Genomic DNA, 26,578 nt, shown 5'->3' on the forward strand with positions numbered 1-26,578 from the left:
GTAATCTAACCGAGTTGGCGGGGCAGATAGCCCATATATCAGCATATTATTAGCCATTGTAGTCCTATCCACCTGATCATACAAATAAAGGAGTATACGATCGTGACATCTTCTATGGAAAATTGGAAAAATTGTCCCAATTTAACCGATGAGAACTTCGTGGTGGATAAATGTTTTTATGGCCAGGATAAATTCGGTTTACTGCGGGTCGGCCTTTTTCCCGAGGCGGGGACAGCAATCCTCCACAGGGGAAGTGAACACTAAACATTGAACTGATATCCGCGGACTGGCCGCTAGCTAGGGAGAGGAACTTGAGAACTTCAAAAGTTCGTGCTGTCTGCCACGCTACGTCTCTCGGCGCCTTCCTAGTTCAAAAGTAAATAAATTTATGAAAAGCCTGGTACAGATCTGCTATCGATCGATCGATCGATCGATCGACCGCGTCATAGTTCGGGAATATGAAACGTTCAAATAATCAACATCGAGAGCGATAAATAAACATCTACCTTGCTGTGCCTCCTTGAATATCTCAAACTCAGAGGCAAGGGAATTGTCTATTGACAATATCGAATATCCCTCTACTACAATCGCAGCTTCGGAGTTATTCGTGAACAAAGTCCTTCCATCCACATGGATAATTCCATTGCCATGACTCAACAGCCCCGTATCCATTGTCTGCGAATCCAGATTTCTAATCGTCTTTGATCATCTCCTTGCATGAATGAATTAAGGGCGAGATGTTATGTGTCTCTGCTCTAGCCAACAACGGTTCTCTCCGAAACCTTATCTATGTCAGTGGGCAATATGCTTAAATAGGGTTCTTCTCCGGGTGTTCCATCGATAACGCCATGCTACTTGTATCGATACAATGATGAGATCCATCCACGGAGCAATTGGTGCGAACACGCAGACAAACTATTCGGGACACAGATGTGCAGGCCGGACATGAAGCATAAACTGCATTCCACGTGCCATGATTCGACCGAATTCTGGAAGAAGTGGAGACTGTGCATTAGTTTGTGCACAGTTTTTCATCTCACCATACAGGTACAATCAATACAGCAGACGGAACAGATATCTGATTTGACTGAGCATGTATCCAGACTGTACGGGGTACATGTAACGAATAAACTACAGCGTAGTACTTACGTGGTTAGTGAGTATTGGAGCATGCATTGGTAGCAGCCTCGCATGGAACCCCTGCCCTGTTTCATATAGACTGTTCCGTTTACCGTCCTAGACCCAGACTCTCGGTTTGCCTGAGAAACTCAACAAGACAAAAAGGCTGTCGTTGTGCATTCTGTATGATATTGTCTGATATTAATATAATGTTCCATGTTGATACTACCTTCAACAAAACCAATTCGTGCATCTATACATCAATTGGCCATCTTTGGACCACAGCGACACCGCCTCTCTCCGATTAATCAATCTGTTTTGACTTCGGTCCTAGCCGATTCTACAAACGCCTCCTTCCTTTTTTACTCCTCGTACACTCTTAATCCCATCCAACTTCCTTTCCTTTTTTCTCCCTTTACTCTCCTTTTTGTCTGTTTCGCATTTACCTCTGTTCTGCAGCATTTTTTGCTTTCTGTTTCATTCTGATTCTCGTTTCAAATTATTCTAATCATTGAAATATGCGACTGCAAGGCTGGGCTCTCTTAACTTCGCTTCTCCACCATCCTTGCCTCTCTGAGGAGGTCTGATTGACCATCTCGCGACATTACAATCGACTTGCTGAGTCCGCGACCTTATATTCTTAATTATAAATATACGTCGATATCTACGTCAACTATCAGTATGTTGAAATTTGTGAAGCGCCTCGGCTCCCGCCAGGATCTGCGAGGATGGAAAGAAATATCAAACAAAAGCGGCGCAAATAGAGATATCACCTCGATAGCTTCATCAGATTCCTCGCCGAGTTTGGGGAGCCATAAGCCGATGACGGTTACGTACGAAGTGCCTTCGGACATTACATATGACGTGCCCGCGACTATGAAAGCGCAACAGCTCGACGCTTACAACACACCTTATGTCTTTCGAGACTCTGTGCCTGTGCCGACGCCTACGCATCCGTATGACTTACTTATCCGTGTCGACGCCGCATCTTACTGCCATACCGATTATGTACTCGCAAGCGGCCATATGGCGAGCGTCGAGCAGCCTGTGTTCCCGCATGCAGGCTGTCACGAATTCTCCGGAACAGTAGTTGCGTTACCTCCTAATTCAGCACAGTCCGATTTTAAAATCGGCGATCGTGTTGGTGTCTCCTGTCGTCCATATCATGCCTGCGGCGAATGCGCCGAATGTGTCGAGGAGGATTCACCGGATAGTGACCCGAAGGGATATTCCGTTCTGTGTCCAACGATCAAAAGCCAAGGAATCGGTATACCAGGCGGATTTCAAGAATACGTGCTGGTGGACGCGCGACAGTTGACCATCATCCCTCCAGGTTTGAGTCAGGTGGAGGCCGCTCCGTTGATGTGTGCCGGGATCACGATATATGCTGCTATAAAGAAGACGGGACTCAAACCTGGGCAACGGATTGGTATTATAGGTTGTGGTGGTGGACTTGGCCATTTGGGCTTACAATATGCGACAGCGATGGGGTTGAAAGTATATGGAGTTGAGAACGCCGATAGACCACTCGCTCTAGCGCGGGGATTGAAGAATATTTCCGGTGCTACTATTATTGATTCACGCACGACGACTGCAGCCGAAGCGATTGCTCATATTAGCACAGAAGACAAAAGACCGATTCCGGGCCAATTCGGCCTGGATGCGGTCATTATCTTACCGGAGAGTCAAAAGGCCTTTCAGTACGGCGTGGACATGCTCAAGAACCACGGTAAATGTGTCGTGGTATCCTTCCCTCCACAGGGATTCCACATGACGTCCTTGGATTTGATCTTCAGGGATATCCATTATGTTGGCAATGTCTCTGGGAGTATAAAACAATTACGAGAAATGACAGCATTCTCCGCCAAACATGGAATCAAGGCTCAAATAGAGGTGTTTCCACTTGAGAAATTGAACGATTTGGTTAAAGCATATCTGTCTGGTCATGGAGGCAAGTTGGTGATTGATTATCATCATACGGCATGATAATATCTGCATATCATTCGACTATGTGGTTATGATTTATGCCTTGTATTTCTTCTCTATTTGATTTCCTTTAGCGAACTTTTGGGCTAGGCGTTTTGCATAGATTTCTGTATGTGTCAACTCTGCTTATATATGAATGCAACGATACTGAGTAATAATTACATTTCATTTTGCTTCAATTCAATACTGAATGACGACAAAAGTAAATACATAGTTAGTGTTTTGTTATTGAACCCTGCGTCTTGCTGACGGGAGATCTGCAGTGATCCTGTGGATCACTTGCATGTATGCATGGGACCTAAAGCACGTCCGGAACATATCACATGCATTCATGACTCAGTTGTGGTAAATTACAGATATGGAATACACAGGATCCATGCTTTAGTGTATGTCTGTACCCCAAATTTTGTACTACCTTCCCAGGTAGGTAGGTAACGTCTTGCATTACGGAGTACCTCAGTGGACACTGTGTCTCAAACATCACTTGAGGTTACTCCCCAACTCGATACCGTACAACACTTGTTAGGTGCCGGATACATGATCTCTCTCGCAAAGATCAACCTATTCATGACTCGCCATCTCCTCCAACCTCTCCACAGCACTCTTCAACTCTCTAATTCTCTGACCGACCCTCTCCTTAACCTCCTCTTTCACCTCAACACTAATATACTCCGGATCATAATTCGGTGTAATCCCCACGTAACTATTCCCACTTAAGGCTTCACCAGTACCATCCAGAATGGGATTGCTCGCTTCCTTGGCTGCGTTCGCATCTAGTCGATCTGCATTGGCTTGCTGTGCGTTTGGTGTCGTGGATTGTTCGTTTTGGGACAGTGGTGATACTAAATCTGGTCCCCCCGCTGAAGAGGAGCGTGTCATTTCCGTGTAGACTTTGTAGACGTATAGGAGTTGATCGAGGAGTTCGCGCGCGGATTCGCGATCTGATGCTGCGTAGATGGTGGCGCTGTTGGTGCTGTCTGTTGCGATTTCGAGTTCATCTTTGGCATTGTCGTACCTTTTTATATCCGTTAAGTCTAGTCCCTCTTGCTAAATGTCTATGGATGTGTAAGGGGGAAGTACAGTTCTTGTAGTTCCTCAACGATCAGATCTGCCTCGGTCTTTCCTCCGCTTGCTTTTAAGTCTGCATAACCGCGGTGTTGAAGATTTGTTCCTGTAACGGGAGGCCTAAACGACTTTTGAAGGCTGAAAGGCCTTGTATAGGAGCTGGTTCTGCTCCCATCCGGGATAATGGATGTATACCGACGAAGAACTGCTGATCGAACGGTCGTGATCGGGTTGAGACCGATTCGCGAGTGCAGAGCTAACCTCGAGAGTGATCGTGATGAGAGGGATGCCATTGTAGTCGACTGCTAGTTAATTAAAACTCTTGTATGAGAAAGGCAGAGACTATTGATTAGAGGTATGAATGTTGTGTTGGATTTCTCAGCGGAAAACACCCAGACGATGCTATGACGTTATTGTTGTATTGCTCTTATCTAATCGGATCATCACATGACCGACAGGCTAGTATCTGCTCTACATATTCCTTATCCGTGTCACAATTATAAGTATTAACAAGTCAATTCGTCTTTCTAATCGAATGTATTCAGTGCTTAATGTCTGTGTTTGCAAAGAGGCCTTGAAATGCTCATAGCTCGTGTACGGTGTTAAAGCGCAAGCAGACTCGAATCAAATCAATCCGTCCCAGTCATAAATCATACAGTCATGTCTCATGTCATAAAAAGTGGTCATAAGTGTAAAACACAATATCAAAGTAAGTGCTAAACATCAACTGGAACGCTCCCTCCACCATAAGGGTTTCCGTCATAATAATGTGATGCATGATGTCCATAATCATGCCCACTATTCATGCCCATACTAGCTGTACTAGCAGCTCTGGATCGAGACTCTCTCGAATATCCATTGCTGCCTCCTGCACTGTGAGCTCGACGTTGTAATCGCCTTTCATGTCGTTCCTTGCATTGCTGTTCGAATCGTTTATGTTCTTTTCGTTGTTCTTGTACTTCCTTCCATTCACCAATAGCGCCCTTAATACCCAACGCAGCCAATCCGATCGACGCCACATTCTTCAAATCTGCTTTCCTTTGCATCTTTCGTTCCTGCTCTTCCGTAATAGCACCCGACTTGACGGCCTCGTGTCGTTTCTTCTGAGCTTCGAGATTTTTCAATACACCGTGCGCGGCATGTATCGTGGCCACTGTCGCAAGACCGGTGGTAACAAGCTCTTTTCGGAGCATTTTCTTCTTTTCGCGTTTTTCATCGTCACTGTTCAGGTCAGAATCACTATCACAATCACTGTGACACTCAATGTTGCCATTTGAAGATGGGTCTCGTTTGGTAACAGCACGAGAGGTAGAACCATTGACACTACTATTTCCTTGGGAACGTACATCGCGAGAAGACCTTCTACGCCTGGATGACCGGTATGAGCGGTCATCCTCAGAATCTGATTAATCCGAGGATCGTCTCGAACGATCTCTTCCTCGATCATTATGATTCTTGTCATCGAGTCCGAGAGCTGCCAAACCCTTGTTTATGGCGCGTGACACGCTGGAACTGCGCTTCTTGGAGTCTCGATTGCTGTCGCGACTGTCCCGTGAGTCGGATCGATCGCGGCCGCGAGATTTAGAGAATCGATCGTAGGCTTGCTTGCCAGCTGCGGCTAGTATACCGGCAGCAGCCATATCTCCGATACCACCACGGCTTTGAGAACGTCCTCTGTCCTTTCGAGATCTTGAATTAGAGCGGGCACCGTTGACGAGACGATTCGTTGCCATTCCAGCAAGGATCGATTCTAGCACGTGGCGGCCGCCGTGTTTGTTGGGATCGCGGTCGATGAGGCCATCAACACCACCAGCAGAAACGGCTGCAGTCAGAACACGCCTGCCCTTTTCACCAGTCCAAGGACCGGGTGTATTGCGAACACGGAATGCCTCTGCTGCACCCGCTGCTAGTGCAGCTTTCATAGCTTGAGCGATGCGAGCCTCACTTTTGGCACGATGACCTCGACTGCGGGAGCGTGAATCGGAGTAGGAGCGATATTTGCGAGAACGACCTCTATCGGAGTCATGGTCACGATCACGGGAACGGTCACGGGCAGCTTTAAGTCCAAGAGCTCCTCCAATAGCACCCAAAGCCTCTTCTCCTAGAGACTTGCGTCTGCGAGGACGAGGGGACGGGCTGCGAGAGGAAGAATATGTCGATCGTTCATAGCGGTCACCTGATATTATTCGTTAATCTCGCTCGAGATAATGTTGTAGAAGACGTTACTTACGTTGACCATCGGAGCGCCTGCTTCGTCGGGGTCGGTAGTCATCGCGGCGATAGTATTCTCCATCGTAGTAAGGGTCACGTCCGACAGAGCGAGCTCTGCGTGCTCCCTCACGGACGGTTGCCGCCCGACGAGGACCAGGATAACCGTAGTAGTACTCACCAGGCGGGAAATCTCTGGAGATTTCTTCCACAACAGACTCTTCACTGTCTCCACGACGGCGAATAAGACGAGTGTCGTAGTCATAAGGATAACCGCCACGGCTGTCTACATACGTTTCTTCCACGTAGGCCCCATCTGGACGGGAATACCTGTCGCGCTTGACACGGTAGCCCCGACTATCGCGGGAGTCGTAATATGACATGGCAGGGTAGTTGATAACCAAATGAGGAAAAGTTCACTGAAAACCAAATGATAGAATCACGATGTTTGGATCAGCGAGGGATGGCTGAAGTGAAAGTCGTTCGATGAGGAGATGGCGAAGAAAGATATTTTATTCAGGCGGTTGTTCGACAAGGCGGGGCTCAGGCTGTCGAATGGTCGAAGGAGCGCAAGGATCAGGAGGGAAGGAGAGGGGCAGTGTTGCGCCCGACACGAGCTGTGATTGGTCGATACCGGGGGGGAACAGTTGACCCGCTGACGTTGCTGTGTCTCTTTCTGCCTTAGGCTCGTGTTAGCCCTCTAGGCGCTGAGGATGCTTCAAAGCCAAGCCTCAGCTGTGGCTCAAACTCACTTGTTTGGCGAATGAGAGAGAAAAATGAGCTGAAAGTGTTGTGTCGAGTTTTATTTTGAATTATCAAAATAGCGATACTTGGGTTTCGCGTTGTGGGTGCGATGTGCGAGTAATTGGTTCAACAATACTGATCATCCCGATCGCACCGCCACTGATCAGAGTCAGTCGCTGGATGGGAAGGGGTTTGAGGAGGGATGGCCTAAAATTCAAGCAAAACGTCGGGGAAAAAATATGTATTGAACAGGGTCTAAAGACAATCGACTGGGGATTGATTGTTTGATATTTATAGGTAACCGACGCACTACGTCGTAGCTGATGATAGGGCGTTGTCCTGTGGTTTGATTTTAGAAAAGATGAAATTAGATCCTCCCCTCTCGTAGAAGTCGAGATTGGGCCAGCAAATTCCAGATGACGCAAAGGAGGGCGGTCAAGCAGCTTGACAGGTGTCTCGTCAAACGTAACTGAGATAGGCCAGTGCCACACGCGACGTCATTTTGCAGATTGTAACTGAGTGGCTGAAAGAGGGTCCGTCTCGCCCACTTTGGAGACCCTAAGTCTCTCATATCAATAACTTAGACAATATCCGCGATGATGGCACTGTATTATCCTTTTATTTATCTGTTTCTTATTTCCCCTGACGTCGTTCAACAAGTCATCCATGGATCGAAGGAAGCCCACTTTGAGACCCCAGGTGGAACCACCCAAGGCCCGTTCCGTGGTAACCGGAATGCTTGTTACTCTCGACACATCATGTGACGTCTGCATTTACCTTCTTGTCCATTTTTCCATAACAGCTACATCACGTATTGCACTTTATTTGCGCTCAATTTTCAGGCTTTTGAATGCCTGTGCATTCTCTTTGATGGCAATTTCCACTGGCAATCGCTCCATGCTACTCGCTCCGAAAAACCCATGAACCCCTTTGGTGCGGTTGAGGACATACTCGGCATCCTTTGGCTCTGCAATAGGGCCGCCGTGGCAAAGAACAATAACGTCTGGGTTGATTCGCACAGCTGTGTCGCGAATATCTTGAACGATTTTGACAGCATCATCTAATGACAGGGCCGTCTCGGCTCCAATACTTCCGGAAGTGGTTAAGCCGACATGTGCGACGAGAACATCTGCACCAGCACGAACCATACGTTTTGCTTCGTCAACATTAAACACGTATGGTGTGGTGAAAAAGTCCATTTCCCGTGCGATTCGGATCATTTCAACTTCTTTGTCGTATCCCATTCCCGTCTCTTCCAGATTCTGTCGAAACTTGCCATCTATCAAGCCTACTGTAGGAAAATTTTGAATACCTGAAAATCCGAGCTCCTTTAATTGGCCCAGAAACTCGGGCATATTTCTGAAAGGGTCTGTTCCGCACACACCAGCCAGGACAGGGGTGTGCTCGACAATCGGTAGGATTTCATTTGCCTGGAAACAAAACGTCAAGCACTCACTCATAATCATATCATATAGTAATATTCCATGATTATGTACATACCATGTCCACTACAATGGCATTGGCATCACTGTAAGGCATCAAACCCGCTAGTGAACCTCTACCGGCCATTCGAAATCTTCCCGAGTTGTAAATTATAATCAAGTCACTCCCACCCTGTTCCACGGATTTGGCAGAAAGCCCAATGCCTGTTTATCACACATATTAGTTACTTGAATTTCTGCAACAAACATCTGGACAAGCAATCATACCGGCACCCGCTCCAACAATGACGCCATCATCAAAGATGACTTTTCGAAGCCGGGCAAGGATTTCTGAGCGATCTGTTGGACGCGGCATGAGTGAAATTCTTTCAAATATATTACCAGACGTGATAGATGAGTATTGTCTAGTTTTATGGTGGTAAGACTGATCTGACATTGGATGTGGTTAGCTTAAAGATTATCGATAGCCGCCGGAATGCGGGGTCGGCCCGCCGCATTCTGGCAGACTGTCTACGTCACTGACTCCAATTGTTCATCCGATTTGTTTACTGTGTCCATATGTCGGACTAAATATTCGGACTATTACGGGCAGGGGACGTTGACAGATGAAGTGTATCCTGATATCCGTGTGAGTTTTGTGTACTCATAAGTTTTGACCGATGACATGTCTATTTACGAACCTTGAATCCCTTCAAGACCACCAGCGCCCCTCCATCAAATAGCCCGGAAGCTTACTGTAAAACATCATGGCATATCCACGTATTGCTGTCCTGGGAACATGCGACACAAAACTAGCAGAAACACTCTTCTTACGGGATCAAATCATACGCTCAGGAGAAGCCGACGTACTATTACTCGATGTCGGCAGGACGCCAGTCCAGAACAATTATATTAACATATCAAATTCAGAACTCGCGTCTCGCAAATCTGCAGATGGCCCATCCTCACTGGCTCAAATGTCCCGAACAGAGTACATTAAGTACATGATTGAATGTGCAACATCCCTTGTGACAGAATTGTTTCAAAAGGGAGAAATCCACGGTATCGTGTCGGCCTCTGGTTCCAGCGGGACATCGCTCGTAACAGCAGTGATGCGTAATGCATTACCTGTCGGATTCCCCAAGTTCATGGTTTCGACCATGGTCAGTGGAGATGTTTCGCATCTCGTCGAGGAGACGGATATCACTCTGATGTACAGCGTGGTGGATATTGCGGGCACGAATGCCATTCTCAACCAGATACTTACCAACGCCGCTGCTGCAATTACAGGCGCAGCAACGGCGTATTGTCGGAACGGGGGTACCACATTGGCGAATGTAGCCGCAAAGCAGCGAAAGAAGAGGGTAGCTATCACCATGTTTGGAGTCACGACTCCATGTGTCGACGCTATTCGGGAACATTTAGAGTCAAACTATGCCCACGAGGTGTATGTTTTTCATGCAACTGGTTCTGGAGGCAAGGCTATGGAACGATTGATCCGTGAAAAACAGTTGGATGCTGTACTCGATATAACGACGACAGAGATTGCCGATGAACTAGTCGGGGGCGTTCTATCTGCTGGGCCGCAGCGACTGACCGCAGCAGCAAAGGCCGGAATCCCACAAGTCATAAGCGTAGGAGCATGTGATATGGTCAATTTTGGGCCTAGAGATAGTGTCCCTACTGAGTTCAGTTCTCCAGGGAATAAACGTTTATTATATGAACATAATCCAGCAGTCACCCTGATGCGAACTACCCAGGAAGAATGCACCCGCATCGCTGAGTTTATCGCGTCCAAGCTACGAGATCAAGCGGTCCGGCCGGACCTAGTGAAAGTTATCCTACCCACTGGTGGGATAAGTATGATTTCTACTCCGTCGCAGCCATTCTATAAGCCAGAGTCGGATACCGCCCTGTTTGACACGCTAGAGCGCCACTTGGAGGGAAGTAACATTGAAGTGAAGCGTGATGATCGAGCAATCAATGACAGGGGATTTGCTCTATTAGCAGCCGAGTTACTAGTAGAAGTCGTACGCAAGAAAGAGGCCGAAGAGCAGAGCGATAGTAGAGTAACACCATGATGTGTTAACTCATTATTCTTCGGCAAGCAAAATCCTATGTTATATGCAAATTATTCGAATCATATTCACAATACATCGTCACAGACGAGTTCAAATGCTCATATCAATACATGTATTCTATTAAAGAAGAGAAGAAAATGGAAATGGAAATGGAAATGGAAATGGAAAACATGCCCTGGGTCATCTAAACCCCTGAACGCTAAAATGCACAACTTCTACTCCCTTGCCCTCCCCCAGATGACAATCGTGTATCATAAAACGCCCCGCCGTGAAGATTTAATCAAATAGAAGTAAAATGGAAAGATGAAGGAGTTATAGAGATAGTAAAAGCGCCGCCGTCTTTCCAGACATGATATGCCATGACACCTTTTGGGTATACCGAGTCCAGCATCGAAGGCCCCTCAATCCAGAACGAAAGCTAATGTATTAAAGCCAACAAGACACAGGACTCCATTGATAATGCTCTTATAGCTCACTTGTCGTGGGAGAGGCAGCTTCGTTGTCGGATACCCGGTGTGTGCGACAATGTTGTTTCATATTGTCCTTCCGAGTAAAAGCTTTGTTGCAAACTGGACAGTGGACGCTTTTTTCACCAGTATGTTTCTTTCCATGGCGCGCTGCATGACCAGAGGTTGTGAAGGTAGCAGTGCAAGCATGAGATGCCGCATAAGGACATGGATATTTGTTCTTCTTCGCCGGTTTTGCCGTCTCGGTTGTTGGGGGAGGGTTGTAGAAAGCGGCTCCTGATGGGGATGATATGGATTGGCTAGACAAGTCACTGTTACTTTGTATAGAGGGTGTGCGATGGTGCTGATAAGTGAGGGCACCGTGTTGTGGTGGATGGTGATGATGAAGGTGCTGATGATGATTACTCGAGTACGGCGAAGAGCCTGCGTCGGATGTATAGTAGGTACTGGGAGGTGTTGGATACGATGTCGTTGGCAGTTGATGTGTGTGATGTGCTGCCCATGAAGGTTGTGTAGGAGCATATTCGACTTTGCGATATGATGATTCGTATGGCGGTTTATAGGTTGGTGTGTCTACGGCTCTTCGCACCGCAAAGGCGGGATTGTCGTCGTTGTTCAGAATCGACGGCATTTTTGGTGGACGCTCGCTCATCGGATTACACATTCGGTTGGTGTTTATTGGTTATTGAAGGGTTAAAAGAAAGGACACAAGGGTAAGTCAGGTTGCGGCAGCACCGAGTCGAATGATTCAAGATTATCGACGAGGGCTCTACCCTTGATGGGGTATGTTTCACTTGGTACGAAAAGTTGTCGTTCCAAGAACCCCGAATCTGAAACAGCTGTTGAGACTGGTAGTTTGTGAACTTGTGAACAGCCTTGACGACGCTGATATAGATGGTATGGGCTGAATGATAAGATAGCGCCGGAATTATGATCTATACAGATAGATTATCTCCAGACAAGCGATGTGAAGAGAGAATAGGCCTTTAAAAGCGCAAAACTATGTAGTGGCCGACGAGTATGAGGGATTCGATGATATGCGTATTATGGTGAGTAAGGCCTGAGATCTTAATGGAAGAAATAAGTGGAGGAAAGCTGGGAACGGCTGAGAGGCGGTTTTTAGAGTAAATATATGGATGGATGGGCTGAAGAAACTAAATAAGCTAAGCTAGTTAACCACCAACTGTAAAACCAGCTCCACGTGCAAGTAGACTTAGGAACGACGATCATTCCGGTGGTAAGGTTAGCGAATGACAAGTTAATGATAGCACTTTCAGCCATTTTCCTTGTTTCTCTGGTACGTACTTTCTTTTCTTTTCTCTTTTTCCCTTCCTTGAGGCTTGCCCTAGTATGGCACTTTACATACAGTACAAGCCTAGGTTCCGTGGAATATGGAGTACATACTTTTGCCCGGTCTGTACGGAAATGTGCGAACCCAGGTGAGGCTTGCAGACAGAACCCTAACGCTTCCTTCCTTTCAGGAATTCCTAACTGTCTGGTTTGGTTTTGAGTTTGTTACAAGGAGATACCCTTCTCGGTGCCCACATGGGCTAAATTTACTCAGCGTATGGAGTAGATGAGGGGCTCTTCCCTAAAAGGATGAAATAAGTTAGACGGTTTACCGTACTTATCGTGTCAGCGTAAGCCCTACCACTGACCAAGCCAACCTTGCTTGGCAAACTTTCTTAAAATGTATGGACTATGGAGTGTTAGGTAAGCCCTAAATAAGCTCCAATGAAGCATAGTATCGATTATCGTTGTTTTCTTCAAGGGGCTCTGAGTATTAGTGAGATGGAAATGACTGATTTTTGGAATTAATTGCCGATATGCGAGGGACGATCGTGTGTGGTTTCAGTACGCGCCACCATGCATAACAACACCCTGGTTGTTCCGTCGTTTCGTATATACGTAACTACATACGTACTGAGTCCCGATTAACCTGCCTAATAAAGGGATCAAATATGGCCCGGTGGAGGGCGGACGCCACATATGTGTACATACCACTGGACCCGTAAAAATCCGTACACGTTAGGACCTAGCAGTGAGATCAAAGTGGACGCCGCCACACTCTCAGCGGACAAAATGCAGGGTCATACTACTACTCCGTACATACAAAGAAATTGATTAATCCAGTGATAGGATCAACCACTTGAGGAGGAATGACAGGCTAGTACGCTTCCTATTGTTAGTTTGCAGCCAAGGCGGAGAAGGGACCCTTATGGAGTCATCTGCTTACCGTTCTAGCCTCAAATAGGAAGAACATACGAAAACGGCGGGAAAAGGCGAAGGACATACGATCAGAACAAATTATTGTTTCGTTATTACAATCAAGCCACGAAGTCGCAGTGAATAGTTACTCGGTGATGCGATAGGAATGCGAACTTGCGAAGTTAAGTTGATAATACACATAATAGCCATTCCTGCAGGTTAATACCGTACTCGAGTCATTTCGTCTTCACATATTTACTGTTTACTCTTAGTGCTGATTCCCGGTCTTGAAAGGCTTCGACCAACACGTCCACCCGAAATCAGGTGTAAGCAAGAAAATCCAGACTCGCAACATCATGCTGGATGGCATGATATGGATCCTGATTCGTGATTGAACTCTGGGACAAATACAGAATAGATTAATCGGCAGTTACTCGGCACAGGCTCCAAAATCGTCAGTACCCCGACAAAGATACGTAAATGAATTTCAAGCCGTACGTACTCCGTATTTTATAAAATTAATGCTCTAGACTGAAAATCCGCTTTTCTTCTTGCGCGCCACCCGACCGAACATTCGGGACAACCGACAACCGCAAAATGCAACGTACGTACGATGTAGTCCACACCGTAACGTAATGTAACGCCTAACCTGCCATTCTTCGTACATAATGCAGTTTACGAAGCTGCCAAGGAGTAGGTTACAATCTATCAGCGTTCAGGGTTACAGGGTCCAAATGAAGCTTCGGCCCTAGAAGGTGAAGATCATAAGATAGGGGTAAAAGACCAAATTTGAGAATTGAGATATTTAATCAAGACTCCTCTAGACCTCTAGTTAGTCTATCAATGTTCAGTAGGTGGCCGTCGACTCAAAGTCTCCTGTTTTTGGGCCAACGGGGTGTTCTTCATGACTCCATACCAAATACTCCGTAGGGTCTTTTCGTCAGCAGGGTCTCTTCTTGATGCTAAGAAACCTCGTGCCGTGCCATCGTCCAATCAAATAATTTCAGTGCGACAAAGGCTTAAACAGCTCACTGTGAATGGCCAGCAGTCTAAACAAGGTTTGATCCATCGAACTAGTGTAACGGTAGACTCAAACTTCGTTCAACCAATTGCGAGACTTGTTCGGGGGCTATCCGATCTCATTGGAGAGAAGTGGTCCCCGGGTCCCCGGCTCGGACCCACTTTCTTGTCATCTTCATTTTTCATTCAAGGTACGGTAATGTGTAATTTATTGCCGTATCAAACAAGGATCATGGAACTTATGCAGTAATAAGCGCTGTTCGGGAGGATATCGGCATGTTATGTACTAACCTGGTACAGTATAGAGCGAGGTCATTCAAGCGTTATCAATCAGTAAATCTGAATCACATCCCATGTGGCAGGTTCCGCAATGAGCCTAGCATCAATTTTAGCCCAGTAAGGCGCTCCAAAGCCTGATGTGTATTCCTACCAGGTCCGACTTTCCTTAGAGCATAGTACGTAGCTTTTATGATGTATAAAGATTGACTGATCGTTTCAACTTATTATTGATAATATTCAACATGAGTGTTTTGGAAGTTCTCGATCACTGCTTACGTGATACGTAGGGCCTCGGTCCGTGTTTACATCGGTGGTTCAAGTTGCGACTTGCCGTTGTAAGCTTCAAGCGGATCCTCCGAATGCATGCTTTAGTCACATACCTAGCTAGGTATCTTGCATACGCGCTAGTTGATCGTTCTTTTGTATTTTGCACGAATCATGTCTTGAAGATTCCGACCAAAGCAGGCAAATGTGTGATTGAACCTGTTGGCACTGGGTGGAGTTGAATCTTGATCAATAATATTATTAGCTCAGGGTTGTTCGCTATCAATATATTCAGGAGGATGAAAAGAAAAAGATGTGAAAAAGATACTCTACAGACTCCGACGGATACTTGACGCGTAACATCCTTTCGTATGCAGTAATACTTACCTGGGGTGTATCCGGTCCTCATCCGGATAACTCAATAAACTCATACGTATTTCTCAGGATATCGCTACCTCGGCAAGATGCCGGACAATCCGTATTGACTACCGGGGGGCATGTCGTATTACATAATTTATGCACTGCAGAATTGATACTCGGGGTTAGTCCGGAAAGTCTTACGCGAAGCTATACCAAATCCGGTCGCATTCAGGGTCCAAGGAGCTGTCTCAGCTGTAAGTTTTCTTCAGATGTTTTTGGCCCGGATCAGCCGTAAAACCGCGGCCCGCACGAACGAACACTAGGAACCCTGACCTAGTTAGTGCGTACTAATCTCAAATCGCGCATTCTTGAGTGGGAATACGTACTGTGTTTGCCTACTGTAATCCTTGTACGGAGTATGTATCGTCTAAATAATTCCAGTGCAAGACTTTAATAGTATTTCGTTGTCTCTGGTTATCTGAGTCACCTGTAAAAACTAAATAGATTAATATCATGGGGCCTGTCTACCACTTGAGAACGAATAGGAGAAGAGAAGCCACCTACGCAATATTATTCTCAATACAGCGCACGGAGTACAAAGTCGTACGTACTTTTTGATAAGTGACACTCGAAGTGATAAGTAGTGAGCTGATTCTCCAACTATGAAACAGATACATTACTGGTGTTCCGCACTGGGTGTCGAACTTTTGTCGAACTCGACTTGGCGCCAAGGCCAGCTATTAATGGTAAGCGGTGAGCTTGATTATATAATCTTCCTTGACAAAAGTTTGACATTTTGTCGAACTTTTTGCCAAAGACTTTTTGTATGGTATTCACCCTCTCCAAGCCCCCTAGGAGCCCTCGCGAGGTTTATCCCACACCCGATTAGGTTTAGCTTCCAAATTTGGTACTAACCCAATTTATTTTGACCGGCAGAAAGCAGTTCGGTTCGACAAAACTGCGGAACACCACTATTTACGTACAGACTACACACTAATGCAATTATGAGAAACTTAGCACATTTTCCGCAGCCTGCAGGTACATACCCAAATAAGAGCTTTCAATTCCACTCCTGCATAGATGGAGCAACGTATGAAGCAATTAACGTTAAAATCTAATCTGGCGGATTTGACTCTGAAGTGGTATTGGTGAACAGCAACACCGAAATTTTGAAACCTTATCCCAAGTCAGAATGTAGAAAGTTGAGTGAGGGGACCTTGGTGGAATGTCCTACACAGTGTCGGGTACGGGCTCTACGAAGTAGTACACGGTATGTAACAATACGCTCTATCTAGTCCAATACTTACATCACTCCGTACTTGACTTAGCTGGGGATCTTAGGAGTGCGTGCTAATTTATCTTACGGTGTAACTTACTCCGTAAAGTACTGATTATCTTATCCGTGCAGCAATCGATCCAAGTGGAAGGCGGCCTGATGGTCTGTTATTTACCGGATCGGGTCATATACCTATCCGGGAAAAAATCAACCTTGGAAATCTGGAAGTACAGCGATACACCGGCAAGGCGGGTTTCTTCACACCCGGAGAGGACCCTTATATCAATGCACTACATTGCCGCACGGAGTAACTAGGACGACGGAGTAAATAGAAGCGCAAGTCTCTGATAAAGTGAAAAACACAAGTGAACGTACAATGAAATAAGTATCTGTCCTACCAATTCTTCTGATGTACGGGGTACGTATCTGGATAAATGTCTCAGGGAACCCGCTGTATTCAACCTTGGAAGTGTCTTATTTAACGGAAGTACACACCCGAGCCCATCACATGAGGTTTCCTGGAATTGGACGCAAATCAAGCCATCTTTCTCATATTTCAGCCACATCACTGAACTCACAGAGCTTTCATGCCAGGTTTCCTTGAGCAGGTTCGCACGTAATTATCAGGAACTTCGCAAGGACGCACGCGGGCGACTGGGTTCATGATTAAGGTTGATGGACGAAGTTGAGCGAACTTCCGTTTTGAGTTTATACATATGCGTCTATCTACTCCGTATATGTCAGGTCGACCCCAAAGTCATTTACGTACCTAGTTCCTAGGTATGTGACCTCTCTCATCAACGTAATTCCGTTATCTTAAAAATTCTGAGGATATGACTCGGGAAGAAATCGTCGAAAATCGTCGAACATAGCTATATGTGACAGGTTATGTAGAATAATCTTAAAGTATAATAAAGCAACATGAAAGAGAAGGCGCAACGGATGATCTGTCAACTGACGAAAATATATCCAGCCAAGCTTTTTGTACGTACTACTTAGCCCTGGAGCTGGGACAGGTGGAGTCAGCGAAAATTACAGTTGGTAATAATACGTACAATATTTCAATCCGATGTTTGGTACGTATGGTCACACCGACCCAAACCCTAATTATCTCGCCACGTGGGTTTAGCTCTCTGGGGCCGTCTTTTGTCTTACCAAGATATGTACAAATTAGGTTAGGACAGAAGAACCTGAAACAACCCTCGAGACTCCGGAGCCACGGAGAGCTAGATTAGGAAATAAAGCCAATGGGGGTTGTGGTAAGTCCCGACTGCCGACCAAGGCAAGGCGGCGGCATTCTTGTATTCCATGATTCCGTCTCACTTCTCACACTAAAAACACAATCCCATCTTCCAGAATAGAAAAGGAAGAAACAAGGTTTGGAGCGCTTGTCCTGATTAGGCTAAAGACCGTTACAGGGTTTGGGATCGATAGCATACAAATGCATTCATCCCGTTGGCAGAGAATTGCTATGAAGTCATTCTGTATAGAGGCGTACCTACTGGCACAATTCTATTTGCGTTTTGATTACAGAAGTACTCACTTCTAAATAAACAGAACGGCACAGGGCCTTAGCAAGCAATCGGCAGTGGAGGAGATCGTCCACCAGGTAGGGCAAGATTTCAAGGGTCGACTGTATATCGAGAAGCATCGGGCATCCATGACCTCATTTCGACCATTCTCGACGGAGTTCATTACTTCTCTCGACCCTCGAGCCTCTGGCCGGTATTGAAAACGGCAATCAAGGGAATAGATTGCGAATCATGGAACCCTGGTACCAAATTAACAGGGCACCCTGGACAGCTTCCAAGGTTTGTTATCATAGTAAGTATGAGTGTGTATCCATGGATATTATTGGTAACTTTGGAATAATGCTTCTGAGGTGGGTATTCTAAGGTTGTTCACATCTGCCAGCTCGCACTGCATCCGTCTTTCCTTTTTCAGACTGAAACAAGCATGAATAAGCACTCTAAATTAATGGTTGTCAATAAATATAGGAATAAACACAAGAAAGTGCCTGGTTGCTGAATGGACAGGGTTTGCTCGTGCCAACAGTGACTCCGCCGTCTCCGGGCTATGCGGAAAAGGGGCTTACGGGCTTTGTCTCACCAAATGAAGGCAGTGCTGGCTGAAAGTTTCCTGATGAAGCTGATGCTGATCTCTTCGCATCTTGCATGATTTGCGAGCGGATGCTATCACTCTGCAGATAAACAGCGCGTGCTGGCGAATTGAGAGCGGTGTCTCTATATTTCGTATCTGGCACTTCAACCTTCACCTCAGTTACGGCATTGTTGCTGATTTGAGCGACTACTTCAATGTTACCTGGAGTAGATACTTCTCAATGAGATTTTAGCCTGGCTAAGCTGTCCCATGGCCTATGTCTACTGTAGTGTCCTTCGGCCGGCTTGGAATCTCTGGGAGGATTCTGCAGGTCTAGTCTGCTACCAGCTTTACCTCTTGCTCTATTTAAACCATTTCCTTCCAAGACTTGCCTTGTCCAGCATAACAGAATACCATTGAGTGTTTTTAATCTCCTTGTATGATGATATTGGAGCATCTCTTAGCTGTGGACGTCTTCAGTATATGTACTATCCCAACCTTTCCTTCCTACACATACTTATTACCTTATAGGGTTTCTCCTCTTGCCATGCCTCGCCAGTAAAGAGTCGCTTGGAATTGTTCAACCCTGCTATACAGTTGCTGGTATGATCTGAAGGAAAAGTTTTCTCGAAGCACCGGGGCTGTGCTTCCAAGGTTCCTTCTCGGGGAACCCTCCGTCTTCCATGTCGAATTTGATTCTGTTCTAGTACCTAAGGCCAGCTCCGCCTGCATTGGTGTTCTTCTCGTGGGTCATATGAGTCACTGTTCGCACTTTTATATGAATATTCATGGATGCCTAATACCTGCGGATACCCTTTTGGGAGTGATCCAATACTCTCGTATGATTCATGCTTCCTAATTGCGCAGACTTATCATATTACGGGAACCATTGATTCGTGACCGTAAGAGATTCCGTCCGTCCGTATACAACCAGCAATTCATCAGAGTATACTTGGTTGAGAGGCTGAAATCACAGGTCACCTAACAGCTGAACTTGTGTAAGCTAGCCAAACTGGAGCTTTCCCTATGCAGTCGGAGACCGGTTCTGGATATTTCTTTCCGCGAATAATAAGAGAAAATATACTTCTAACTCGGCCGTGTTGCAGCCTGCTTACAGAACCCCAGTTCCTTTGCATGGAGGTGAACCTATCAGAAGCCCAATCTTCAAATATCCCAGTATCCCAGAATCCCTTGATGCATTTAGGTACTCAAGGTTACATAGTTGGTTGAGACAATTTACGGTTCCCTGAAGCAGGTGAAAATTTTCACACCGACAATGTAGGAATTCGCTCAGCCACAGCGACATTTTACTTTCCATGTCTGGCAGCTAAAATTCCCTCACTTTAGATTAGGCCTTTTTTAAGCTTTTGACGCATGTGCTGAGCTCCAGATAATATAGACAGAGAAAAAGATATAGAAATCATGTAAAGAAAAATTATTATTTAACTGTACACTTATGTCCACCGTTGTCCTCTCACTCAAATCTTCAACACTTTTTTGAAGCTCAATCTTCGTTACTGGTCTTACTACACAACGGAAGCCCTATTGATCATCCCGATGAACAAATCTTACGATAACAGCTTCCTGAATGTCATTGTTCAACAGGTAGTCTCTGCATACATCCGATACGATTGCTCACTGGAGCAAGTGCCAATCTCTCGTGAACCACCTTGAAGCAGGTTATGAGAGAGAAACCGGGCGAAGTGCGATCATTTTTTGGCAGAGGGTACGAGTTTGATCCATTGAGTAGTCACTGTATGGTCTATTCTAATCGTCTTATGGATGTTTAAAAGCCCTGTAAGAAGGCAACATGATGGATCGTCTTGTTCGCCTCCTTCGCAAACCCGGATCGAAGGATGCCGTCGAGGGCATTGCTCCAACGCAGCGAATCAAAAGGGAAGAGGAAGAAGGCAGTGAGAATATTACCATATATGTCATGACTCCAAAGCGAGCAATCCTAGACCGGTGGCTAGACTGGGTTGTGCGCGCCTCGGGGTCAAAATTCGTGTTTTGTGCCATCCTTGCGGGCCTTTTGACATGGGCTTTACTTGGTATTCCCTACGGCAGAACGGATACCTGGCAGGTTATTATCTCTGATGTGCAGGCCATTATCTGTTATGTCTTTGACTCTTTCCTGGTGCGTCAACAACTGAACGAGTATGATAATGAAATCAGGGCAGCGGCGCAAGTGCAGTCACGACTTATCAGTCATGCTCGGATGTTGAATGCACTCAAGAAGGAGATCAATGAACAGCGGAGTGTCCATGGGGCTTTCGAAAACTCACCCCTAGATATCCAGGAGCGGGAAACTGCTCTTCCAGAGGATACCAAGTTCGGCCGGGCCATCGGTCTTTGCGCACGCATTCTAGGACACTTGGTGACATCAATTCTATTCTGGGCTGGCGTCATCATTTGGATCGGTGTTGGTACACTACGTAATTGGAGCAATGATTGGCAACTCTACATGAACTCCGCTTCATCTGCTCTAATGGTGTTCGTGTTCTCCTTTCTCGCCAACATCCATGAACGGCATTCAACCTATATGAAGAGGTGTCTCGATGCAATCTTTTGCGTGGATTCAAGGCTAGAGCTGAAACTGCGGGAGCTGACCGATGATAATCTCCAAAATCAGCCGGTGGTCATCCCTCCTCCAAGGGTCAACTGGATTCAGCGCACTATTTTCTACTATGCGGACTTTGTGGGCACTTTGGCCGGTATTGCCATACTTCTAACTGTCGTCGCGATCTGGGTGGCTGTTGGACCTATTCTTAAATTCAATGCCAACTGGTGGCTTCTCATAGGAACATACGCAGGACTGATTGGGATGAATGATGCGTTTGTGTTACGGAACATGCAAGCCCGTCTAAGTGGCTACGTTGACGCGGAGCATGAGAAAATCGACAAGGAAGATGAAAGGCTGTTCAATTCGATTAGATTGGAGATTCCCACCGGTAAGGAACATGCAGATAACTCTCTCAGTTCGCGAGTTTCCCGAGTTATGTGCCGGATCAGTGCCCATGAGCTTACAGTCGTCGCGGGCTTTCTACTCCTCGTCGGCTTGGTTATTGGCGCCAGTGTCATGAGGTGGAGCTTGACTGGACAGTTATTGTGCAATGTCCCACCGAGTATAATCGAGTCCTTCTTTATGATTATTCTCATCGCGGGTCATAACGAAGAAGAGAGTCGAAAGGTTGCAGAGCTCCAGTCCATGTATGAACGTCGCCTGAGACTCCTGTCCTTTGTCAAACGGTTTGAGGCGCTGAGGGACTCGTCAGCCCATCCACCCCAGAAGCTCGCTGTTGATTCGACTTTCTTACGCAGTGTCTCTCGGGAGTAATTCTTTTTTTTGGCCGGAATGATTCCTGTTCATTTCAATACCCCCATGGGTACGGAATTGCCCTTATAGGTATGAGTATCTACCTAGTTCCATTGCATTCGCATCGGATTTACGCAAGCGTGGCAGAAGATTATCTGTAGGTCATGATTCAACGGTGCCTACTTCAGATTGAACAATGTGCATTTCAACAATGCCCTCGTTATGTTATGTGTTTGTTGCGGTTGTTTGCTTTGATTTAATCTCGTCTTCCCTTCGGTCACTACTACTAGATAGCTCTTGTCCAGATGGTGTGCCTTATCAAAAGTAATTTTGATTTTATTTAACTTGAAAATTTGATTGTCTTTTTTTCTTGTACTATTGCCGTCGGGCAAATGTAGTATACAGTACCTTGGAACTCCTGGGATGAGTTGGAACGAAATCTCCGATATAGTTACAGTTTACGTGAATAGCAGACTAGTGCCATGAACCTCTTTTATAACTTATTGACCTATACGTACAATAATCTGACTTGTCCAACAAGCTCAGAAGTCCGGACACATAGTACACGTTCCAACCCCTAAACATCCGATCGCTCACACCATGCCAGCTTGAACATATGCAATGCACAGTCAAAACAAGACCACGAAAAGGAACCGACCCGAAAATCCAAGCTTATGCGTTAATCCAAAGAGTGACAGTTGAAAACAAGAATAAACCGAGGAAATGAACCTTCTCCGCGGGGTATAAACAAGATAAATGAAAAATGTCCAGCGTCTCACACATCGTGTGGACTATTATGTAAAAAAGATTAGCAAACCATGGCGAAAAGAAAAAGAAATATAGCTTGTCAACAGCGATTATGTCCGTGCATAAACTCGTTGGTGCGAGGGAGGTAAATAATACAGAGAATGGTGAACTTTTGCGTTGTCCACAAGTGCTGTGGGTCGTGTCATCAGGTCAAATCAAAATTGAACATGACCAATAGGTGCGAACGTGGAGTGCAAGACGCCGACTTCTGATAGTAAGGTATACAGCAAGCCGTTGGCACAGAAAGAAATCAGAATTACTTGTCTGCATGCAGGTTCAACCAGCTCATATCTGAATTGACGTTGGTTGGTGGATAGCCATCCAAATTGTGGTGAAGAATACCACTTGATCTTCGTTCGTGGGACCGAGCGTCGACTATCGACTCATGCACACCTGAGGGTTCACGTGCAGTTGATTGATAGAAGCTATCAGTATAGTTACTACTCGACGGCCGTAAGTTATAGGGCTGATGGACCCAACTAGTTCCATCATGAACACTTTGTGGAATGCCGGAAGAGAACCCATCATGGCGGTCATGTTCATCTTCTAAATCCGAGATAAAGCTGGATGAGTCGGCAGTCGATATATGAGCCGCCTGTGCTTGATGAATATGTTGGCCACCGTATGATGGTAGGTGTTCTGCGCTAGGACTGCCGGAAGGCACTTGTCCCAACGGCCTGGGTCCGTCAAGAGCACTCAATGCAATTGTGGTTCTCTCTGGCACTTCGTGAGGCCACATACTGCCTCGATAATCGGACTTTGTAACTTGAGAAATGTCCGAGTTCATTGTAGTACGAGGAGAGTCTGTCGTAAGACCTTCAGCTGCTCCGTCCTGGAAATATTTGCCCCAACCTTCATCAGTGCTTCGATCACCGCGCGAATGACCAGGCTCGTTGGTGGGTGTGAGAGAGTCATTCATATGTTGATCTATCCGACTAGAAGCAATCGTTATCAGGGGACTCCTGGCAGGTGGAACTAAAGACCGGGTCGTAGCCTGGTTTTTATCCGCCAGGGAAGCACTGGGAGGATCGTTCGTGAATTTTCCGGATATCATGTTGAGAGAGTCTACTGCTGAAGGAACGTTGCTTCGAGCCATGGGCACAGCGGCCATTGTGAGAGGTTCGATGCCTCGATCTTGAAAGCTTAATCGGTCTTTATCTTGGGAACCATAACGGCGGCTACTTTTGCCGATTGAGCCACCATTCCTGCGATGCAGATGACGAAGAACTATCAGGAGAATGACTAAAATGGCAGCCACACCTAGCAAACAACCTAGAGTTGCACCTATGATGACGCCCGTGCCGATTCTGCTCCCGCCAGAGGCAGCAGCAGCAGTAGTAGTTGTTGACGATGCTGACGCTGCTGTTGTTGTCGTAGCTGTAGCGCTGGTCGTCGGAGCAGTTGTCGTGGATGAAGGGGTTAGTGGTTGCTGGAGCCCTGCACTTACTTCGTCACTAAAGAAGAGCTTCGTGGTGTTGAGCCAGCTATTCTGCGTCTGGTTGAAAACAGTAAGGGGATCGGTGTTGCTTCCACCAGAGATGATAACCAAACCGTCGTCGGATTGCGCTAAGGAGAAGCTGCTGCGTGTTATTGAAGAGGCCAATGTGCCGTTGTATGAAGGTACATTTCCCCAGTCACGCTTCCGTTTCTTCGTAGATGATGACGTGGTGAAGTTCACGGGTTGGCCAGGGTATGCTGGAGAGCCGCCCGTTTGTAGCAGAGCAACGTAGGTTACGTTGTTTGGGGACACAGTCATATCAAAGATCTCCAGGAATTTGCTTCCATCTGGATTAGACTGAATCGCAACTCCAGCATCACTAGGTATTCCCTGCGCGAGGGAGATTTGTGAGGTGCCCCAACCACTATCGCCGTGGTACAGGAAGACCTCGGTGTTCGTAGGAGTTCCTCCCACATACACGGCTGTCGCGTCATCCCAAGGTAGTAGAGTTGGTTTGATCCCGGCTGCTATGTTCCCTGGACGGTTCAGTAATACCGGGCTTTTTACGGGAATTTCAAAGGTTGTTGTCGATGCATCCTGATTTGACGTCTGAGATCCTGCATAGACGAGGATCGAAGCAGTTCCGGGGAGATATATAGCACTGTGATTGACTCGATTTTGAATATAAGGAAAGCCTAGAGAGACTGTCTCCCACTTCCTCTCACTGAACAAGTATCTCTGGAGACCGGAATAGGTGGAGTTGTTGGAAGTACCTCCCACAACATATAAGCCTTGGTTATCGGGAGAGCCATCAATGCTTCCCACAACACAGACAGCATCGGTTACTGGTTCACCAGAATCTGTAGAATTCCACTTGGCGCCTTGTTTGATAGGTAATGATAATAACGCAGTAGGTGTGTATACGTAGATAGTGTTGTTATAGACGACAGAACAGCGCCCATCAAGGGCGGAAGGGGGCTCAGGACAAGGCATTTGAGATGTAAATCGAGGTCGCCGAGTAATCCAGCCGCGGGCCGCGGAAAACGAATGAGAGTGATCAAGGAATAGATCGATATAGGTCCTGACGAAGTGTCGATGGGGTTCCACAGTAGGCCGAATGGGTATATTTCAAAGCTGTCGGTAGACTATTGCATGATTCGACAAGTCGTAGTTCAACTACTTCACGAGTAGTGGCGGGTTGATTGTTGCAGCTTGTATATTACCGATATGGCGGAAAGATCACGGGTCCCAATTCACACACGGCAGTCTAAAATCGTCGTGTACTCTATTCATACATCCCGTGTCGTAACTATTCCTCCAATGCCAAGTCGAAGTCCGGTTAAGAGACTGGGGTATCTGAGTAGTGAGTAGAGAGTAGAGAGTAGGCCAATTCGACTGGCTCAGCGTTTTCCGGACAGCAAGTAGCAATTGCAAGCAATGCGAACGAAGGGATACCTGCAGCACACGAGGGAAATGCCAGACAAAAGTAAACAACAATCAATTACTGCAGTGGGTATGGATCGGTTGAAATGATAGGAAGAGCGATAGTAATGGAGATACGATTTCCCCTTAGAGAGCGGATATCATGTCCTGGTCGTGGAAACGAAGGGTGAAAAGTGAACTAACAAGGGCCAAGGACTGAAGAACAACAAAGACAGAAAGGAAAGCGAGAGTCAGCAAGTAAGTAAGCAAGGTGCGAATAGTCATGCAGTAGTCCAGCAGCACGCAGGGCTGTTGAGCAGACAGCAAGAGGAGAGGAAGGGGAAGATTTGATGGGGAACAGTTGACACTGGCACAAGAAGGGGGTGGGATGCCTTGACAGGGGACGGTGCAACTCTGGTGTCTGATTTGGGGAAAGCGCAAGGGACCAGCACCCGCGAATGATTCAAGATGAAACGCCGGAGCGGGCCAGGAGCCACTCAGAGCCGTTGGTGGTGTGATTTAAATGCAAATTCTGGCCAATCACCAATCAGCAAATGACACTAGCTTGCTTGCATAAAAAGAAACATATTGAGAACTTCCCAGGTATGGTTTAGCGTGTATGCACCAGGGGAAAGTTCCGACGAAGTGGTCCAATGAGGGCCACCCGTAGATAAGATATTCGATGTATAAGACCCACTTCGGCTTTGTGTCTCGACTCTTCGTGTGCCTGAGGCCGCTACAATTTCTCTTCAATGATTCCACATACGTCACTTGAATACCTTCCAATTCTCTCTGCAGAATGTAAATAGCTTCAAGTTTGTAAGCATATGTCTTAATTCATTTTAGCAGAATGGATTCTGCTGGGAAATTGATTTGCGTCACTTGCGGGCTCGTTACGCGTGGTGTTCCCCCCCCCTCTCATGGGCAGAATGTCTCAAACACTCCTGCCTATTGGGGGCTGGAAGCAAGTTTCGTTTAATGTCCGTTGCGTAAAGCT

At 46.4% G+C, this 26,578-nt stretch overlaps 9 protein-coding genes across 9 annotated transcripts, besides 1 other annotated feature; 3 read left to right on the forward strand and 6 right to left on the reverse strand.

Moving 5' to 3' along the window:
* The first annotated feature begins 413 nt into the window (after window positions 1-413).
* Window positions 414-441: a microsatellite.
* A 1,359-nt stretch (window positions 442-1,800) lies between these two features.
* TSTA_074370 (quinone oxidoreductase, putative) lies at window positions 1,801-3,144 on the forward strand (the record flags this gene model as incomplete). The annotated part of the gene is made up of 2 exons (XM_002341405.1): window positions 1,801-2,894; window positions 2,916-3,144. 2 exons carry the CDS (start codon window positions 1,801-1,803, stop codon window positions 3,103-3,105), a joined length of 1,284 nt encoding a protein of 427 aa, XP_002341446.1. The 3' UTR covers window positions 3,106-3,144.
* Window positions 3,145-3,433: 289 nt separating this feature from the next.
* Window positions 3,434-4,517, reverse strand: TSTA_074380 (uncharacterized protein). The gene is made up of 2 exons (XM_002341406.1): window positions 4,186-4,517; window positions 3,434-4,120 (listed from the first exon to the last, which is right to left on the reverse strand). The coding sequence occupies exons 1-2, from the start codon at window positions 4,461-4,463 to the stop codon at window positions 3,667-3,669; spliced, it is 732 nt and encodes a 243-aa protein (XP_002341447.1). The 5' UTR covers window positions 4,464-4,517; the 3' UTR covers window positions 3,434-3,666.
* Window positions 4,518-4,886: 369 nt separating this feature from the next.
* Window positions 4,887-5,563, reverse strand: TSTA_074390 (uncharacterized protein; the record flags this gene model as incomplete). Its single annotated transcript, XM_002341407.1, has 2 exons — window positions 4,887-5,409; window positions 5,517-5,563. The coding sequence occupies 2 exons, from the start codon at window positions 5,561-5,563 to the stop codon at window positions 4,887-4,889; spliced, it is 570 nt and encodes a 189-aa protein (XP_002341448.1).
* Window positions 5,564-5,576: 13 nt separating this feature from the next.
* TSTA_074400 (uncharacterized protein) lies at window positions 5,577-6,761 on the reverse strand (the record flags this gene model as incomplete). The annotated part of the gene is made up of 2 exons (XM_002341408.1): window positions 5,577-6,346; window positions 6,401-6,761. 2 exons carry the CDS (start codon window positions 6,759-6,761, stop codon window positions 5,577-5,579), a joined length of 1,131 nt encoding a protein of 376 aa, XP_002341449.1.
* Window positions 6,762-7,725: 964 nt separating this feature from the next.
* Window positions 7,726-8,981, reverse strand: TSTA_074410 (TIM-barrel enzyme family protein). Its single transcript, XM_002341409.1, has 3 exons — window positions 8,832-8,981; window positions 8,623-8,768; window positions 7,726-8,552 (listed from the first exon to the last, which is right to left on the reverse strand). The coding sequence occupies exons 1-3, from the start codon at window positions 8,917-8,919 to the stop codon at window positions 7,944-7,946; spliced, it is 843 nt and encodes a 280-aa protein (XP_002341450.1). The 5' UTR covers window positions 8,920-8,981; the 3' UTR covers window positions 7,726-7,943.
* Window positions 8,982-9,310: 329 nt separating this feature from the next.
* TSTA_074420 (UPF0261 domain protein) lies at window positions 9,311-10,812 on the forward strand (the record flags this gene model as incomplete). Its single annotated transcript, XM_002341410.1, has 2 exons — window positions 9,311-10,607; window positions 10,709-10,812. 2 exons carry the CDS (start codon window positions 9,311-9,313, stop codon window positions 10,810-10,812), a joined length of 1,401 nt encoding a protein of 466 aa, XP_002341451.1.
* A 277-nt stretch (window positions 10,813-11,089) lies between these two features.
* Window positions 11,090-11,722, reverse strand: TSTA_074430 (C2H2 transcription factor (Egr2), putative; the record flags this gene model as incomplete). The annotated part of the gene is made up of 2 exons (XM_002341411.1): window positions 11,090-11,193; window positions 11,218-11,722. The coding sequence occupies 2 exons, from the start codon at window positions 11,720-11,722 to the stop codon at window positions 11,090-11,092; spliced, it is 609 nt and encodes a 202-aa protein (XP_002341452.1).
* An 8,686-nt stretch (window positions 11,723-20,408) lies between these two features.
* Window positions 20,409-22,107, forward strand: TSTA_074440 (low affinity iron transporter, putative; the record flags this gene model as incomplete). Its single annotated transcript, XM_002341412.1, has 2 exons — window positions 20,409-21,931; window positions 22,005-22,107. The coding sequence occupies 2 exons, from the start codon at window positions 20,409-20,411 to the stop codon at window positions 22,105-22,107; spliced, it is 1,626 nt and encodes a 541-aa protein (XP_002341453.1).
* Window positions 22,108-22,977: 870 nt separating this feature from the next.
* TSTA_074450 (uncharacterized protein) lies at window positions 22,978-25,152 on the reverse strand (the record flags this gene model as incomplete). The annotated part of the gene is made up of 2 exons (XM_002341413.1): window positions 22,978-23,114; window positions 23,163-25,152. The coding sequence occupies 2 exons, from the start codon at window positions 25,150-25,152 to the stop codon at window positions 22,978-22,980; spliced, it is 2,127 nt and encodes a 708-aa protein (XP_002341454.1).
* Between the last annotated feature and the right edge of the window lie 1,426 nt (window positions 25,153-26,578).

The sequence above is a fragment of the Talaromyces stipitatus genome, genomic scaffold (genome assembly GCF_000003125.1).
Source record: "Talaromyces stipitatus ATCC 10500 scf_1105507295523 genomic scaffold, whole genome shotgun sequence".
NCBI lineage: Eukaryota > Fungi > Ascomycota > Eurotiomycetes > Eurotiales > Trichocomaceae > Talaromyces > Talaromyces stipitatus.

What these genes read in the sequence shown, in the direction of transcription:
- TSTA_074380 (XM_002341406.1), bottom strand. Translation starts at nt 4,463, where the DNA reads ATGGCATCCCTCTCATCACGATCACTCTCGAGGTTAGCTCTGCACTCG. An exon ending in GTTGAGGAACTACAAGAACT is followed by an intron (nt 4,121 to 4,185) that starts GTACTTCCCCCT and finishes GGATATAAAAAG; the next exon opens with GTACGACAATGCCAAAGATG.
- TSTA_074410 (XM_002341409.1), bottom strand. Translation starts at nt 8,919, where the DNA reads ATGCCGCGTCCAACAGATCGCTCAGAAATCCTTGCCCGGCTTCGAAAA. An exon ending in CATTGTTGGAGCGGGTGCCG is followed by an intron (nt 8,769 to 8,831) that starts GTATGATTGCTT and finishes TGTGATAAACAG; the next exon opens with GCATTGGGCTTTCTGCCAAA. An exon ending in ATGCCATTGTAGTGGACATG is followed by an intron (nt 8,553 to 8,622) that starts GTATGTACATAA and finishes TTTTGTTTCCAG; the next exon opens with GCAAATGAAATCCTACCGAT.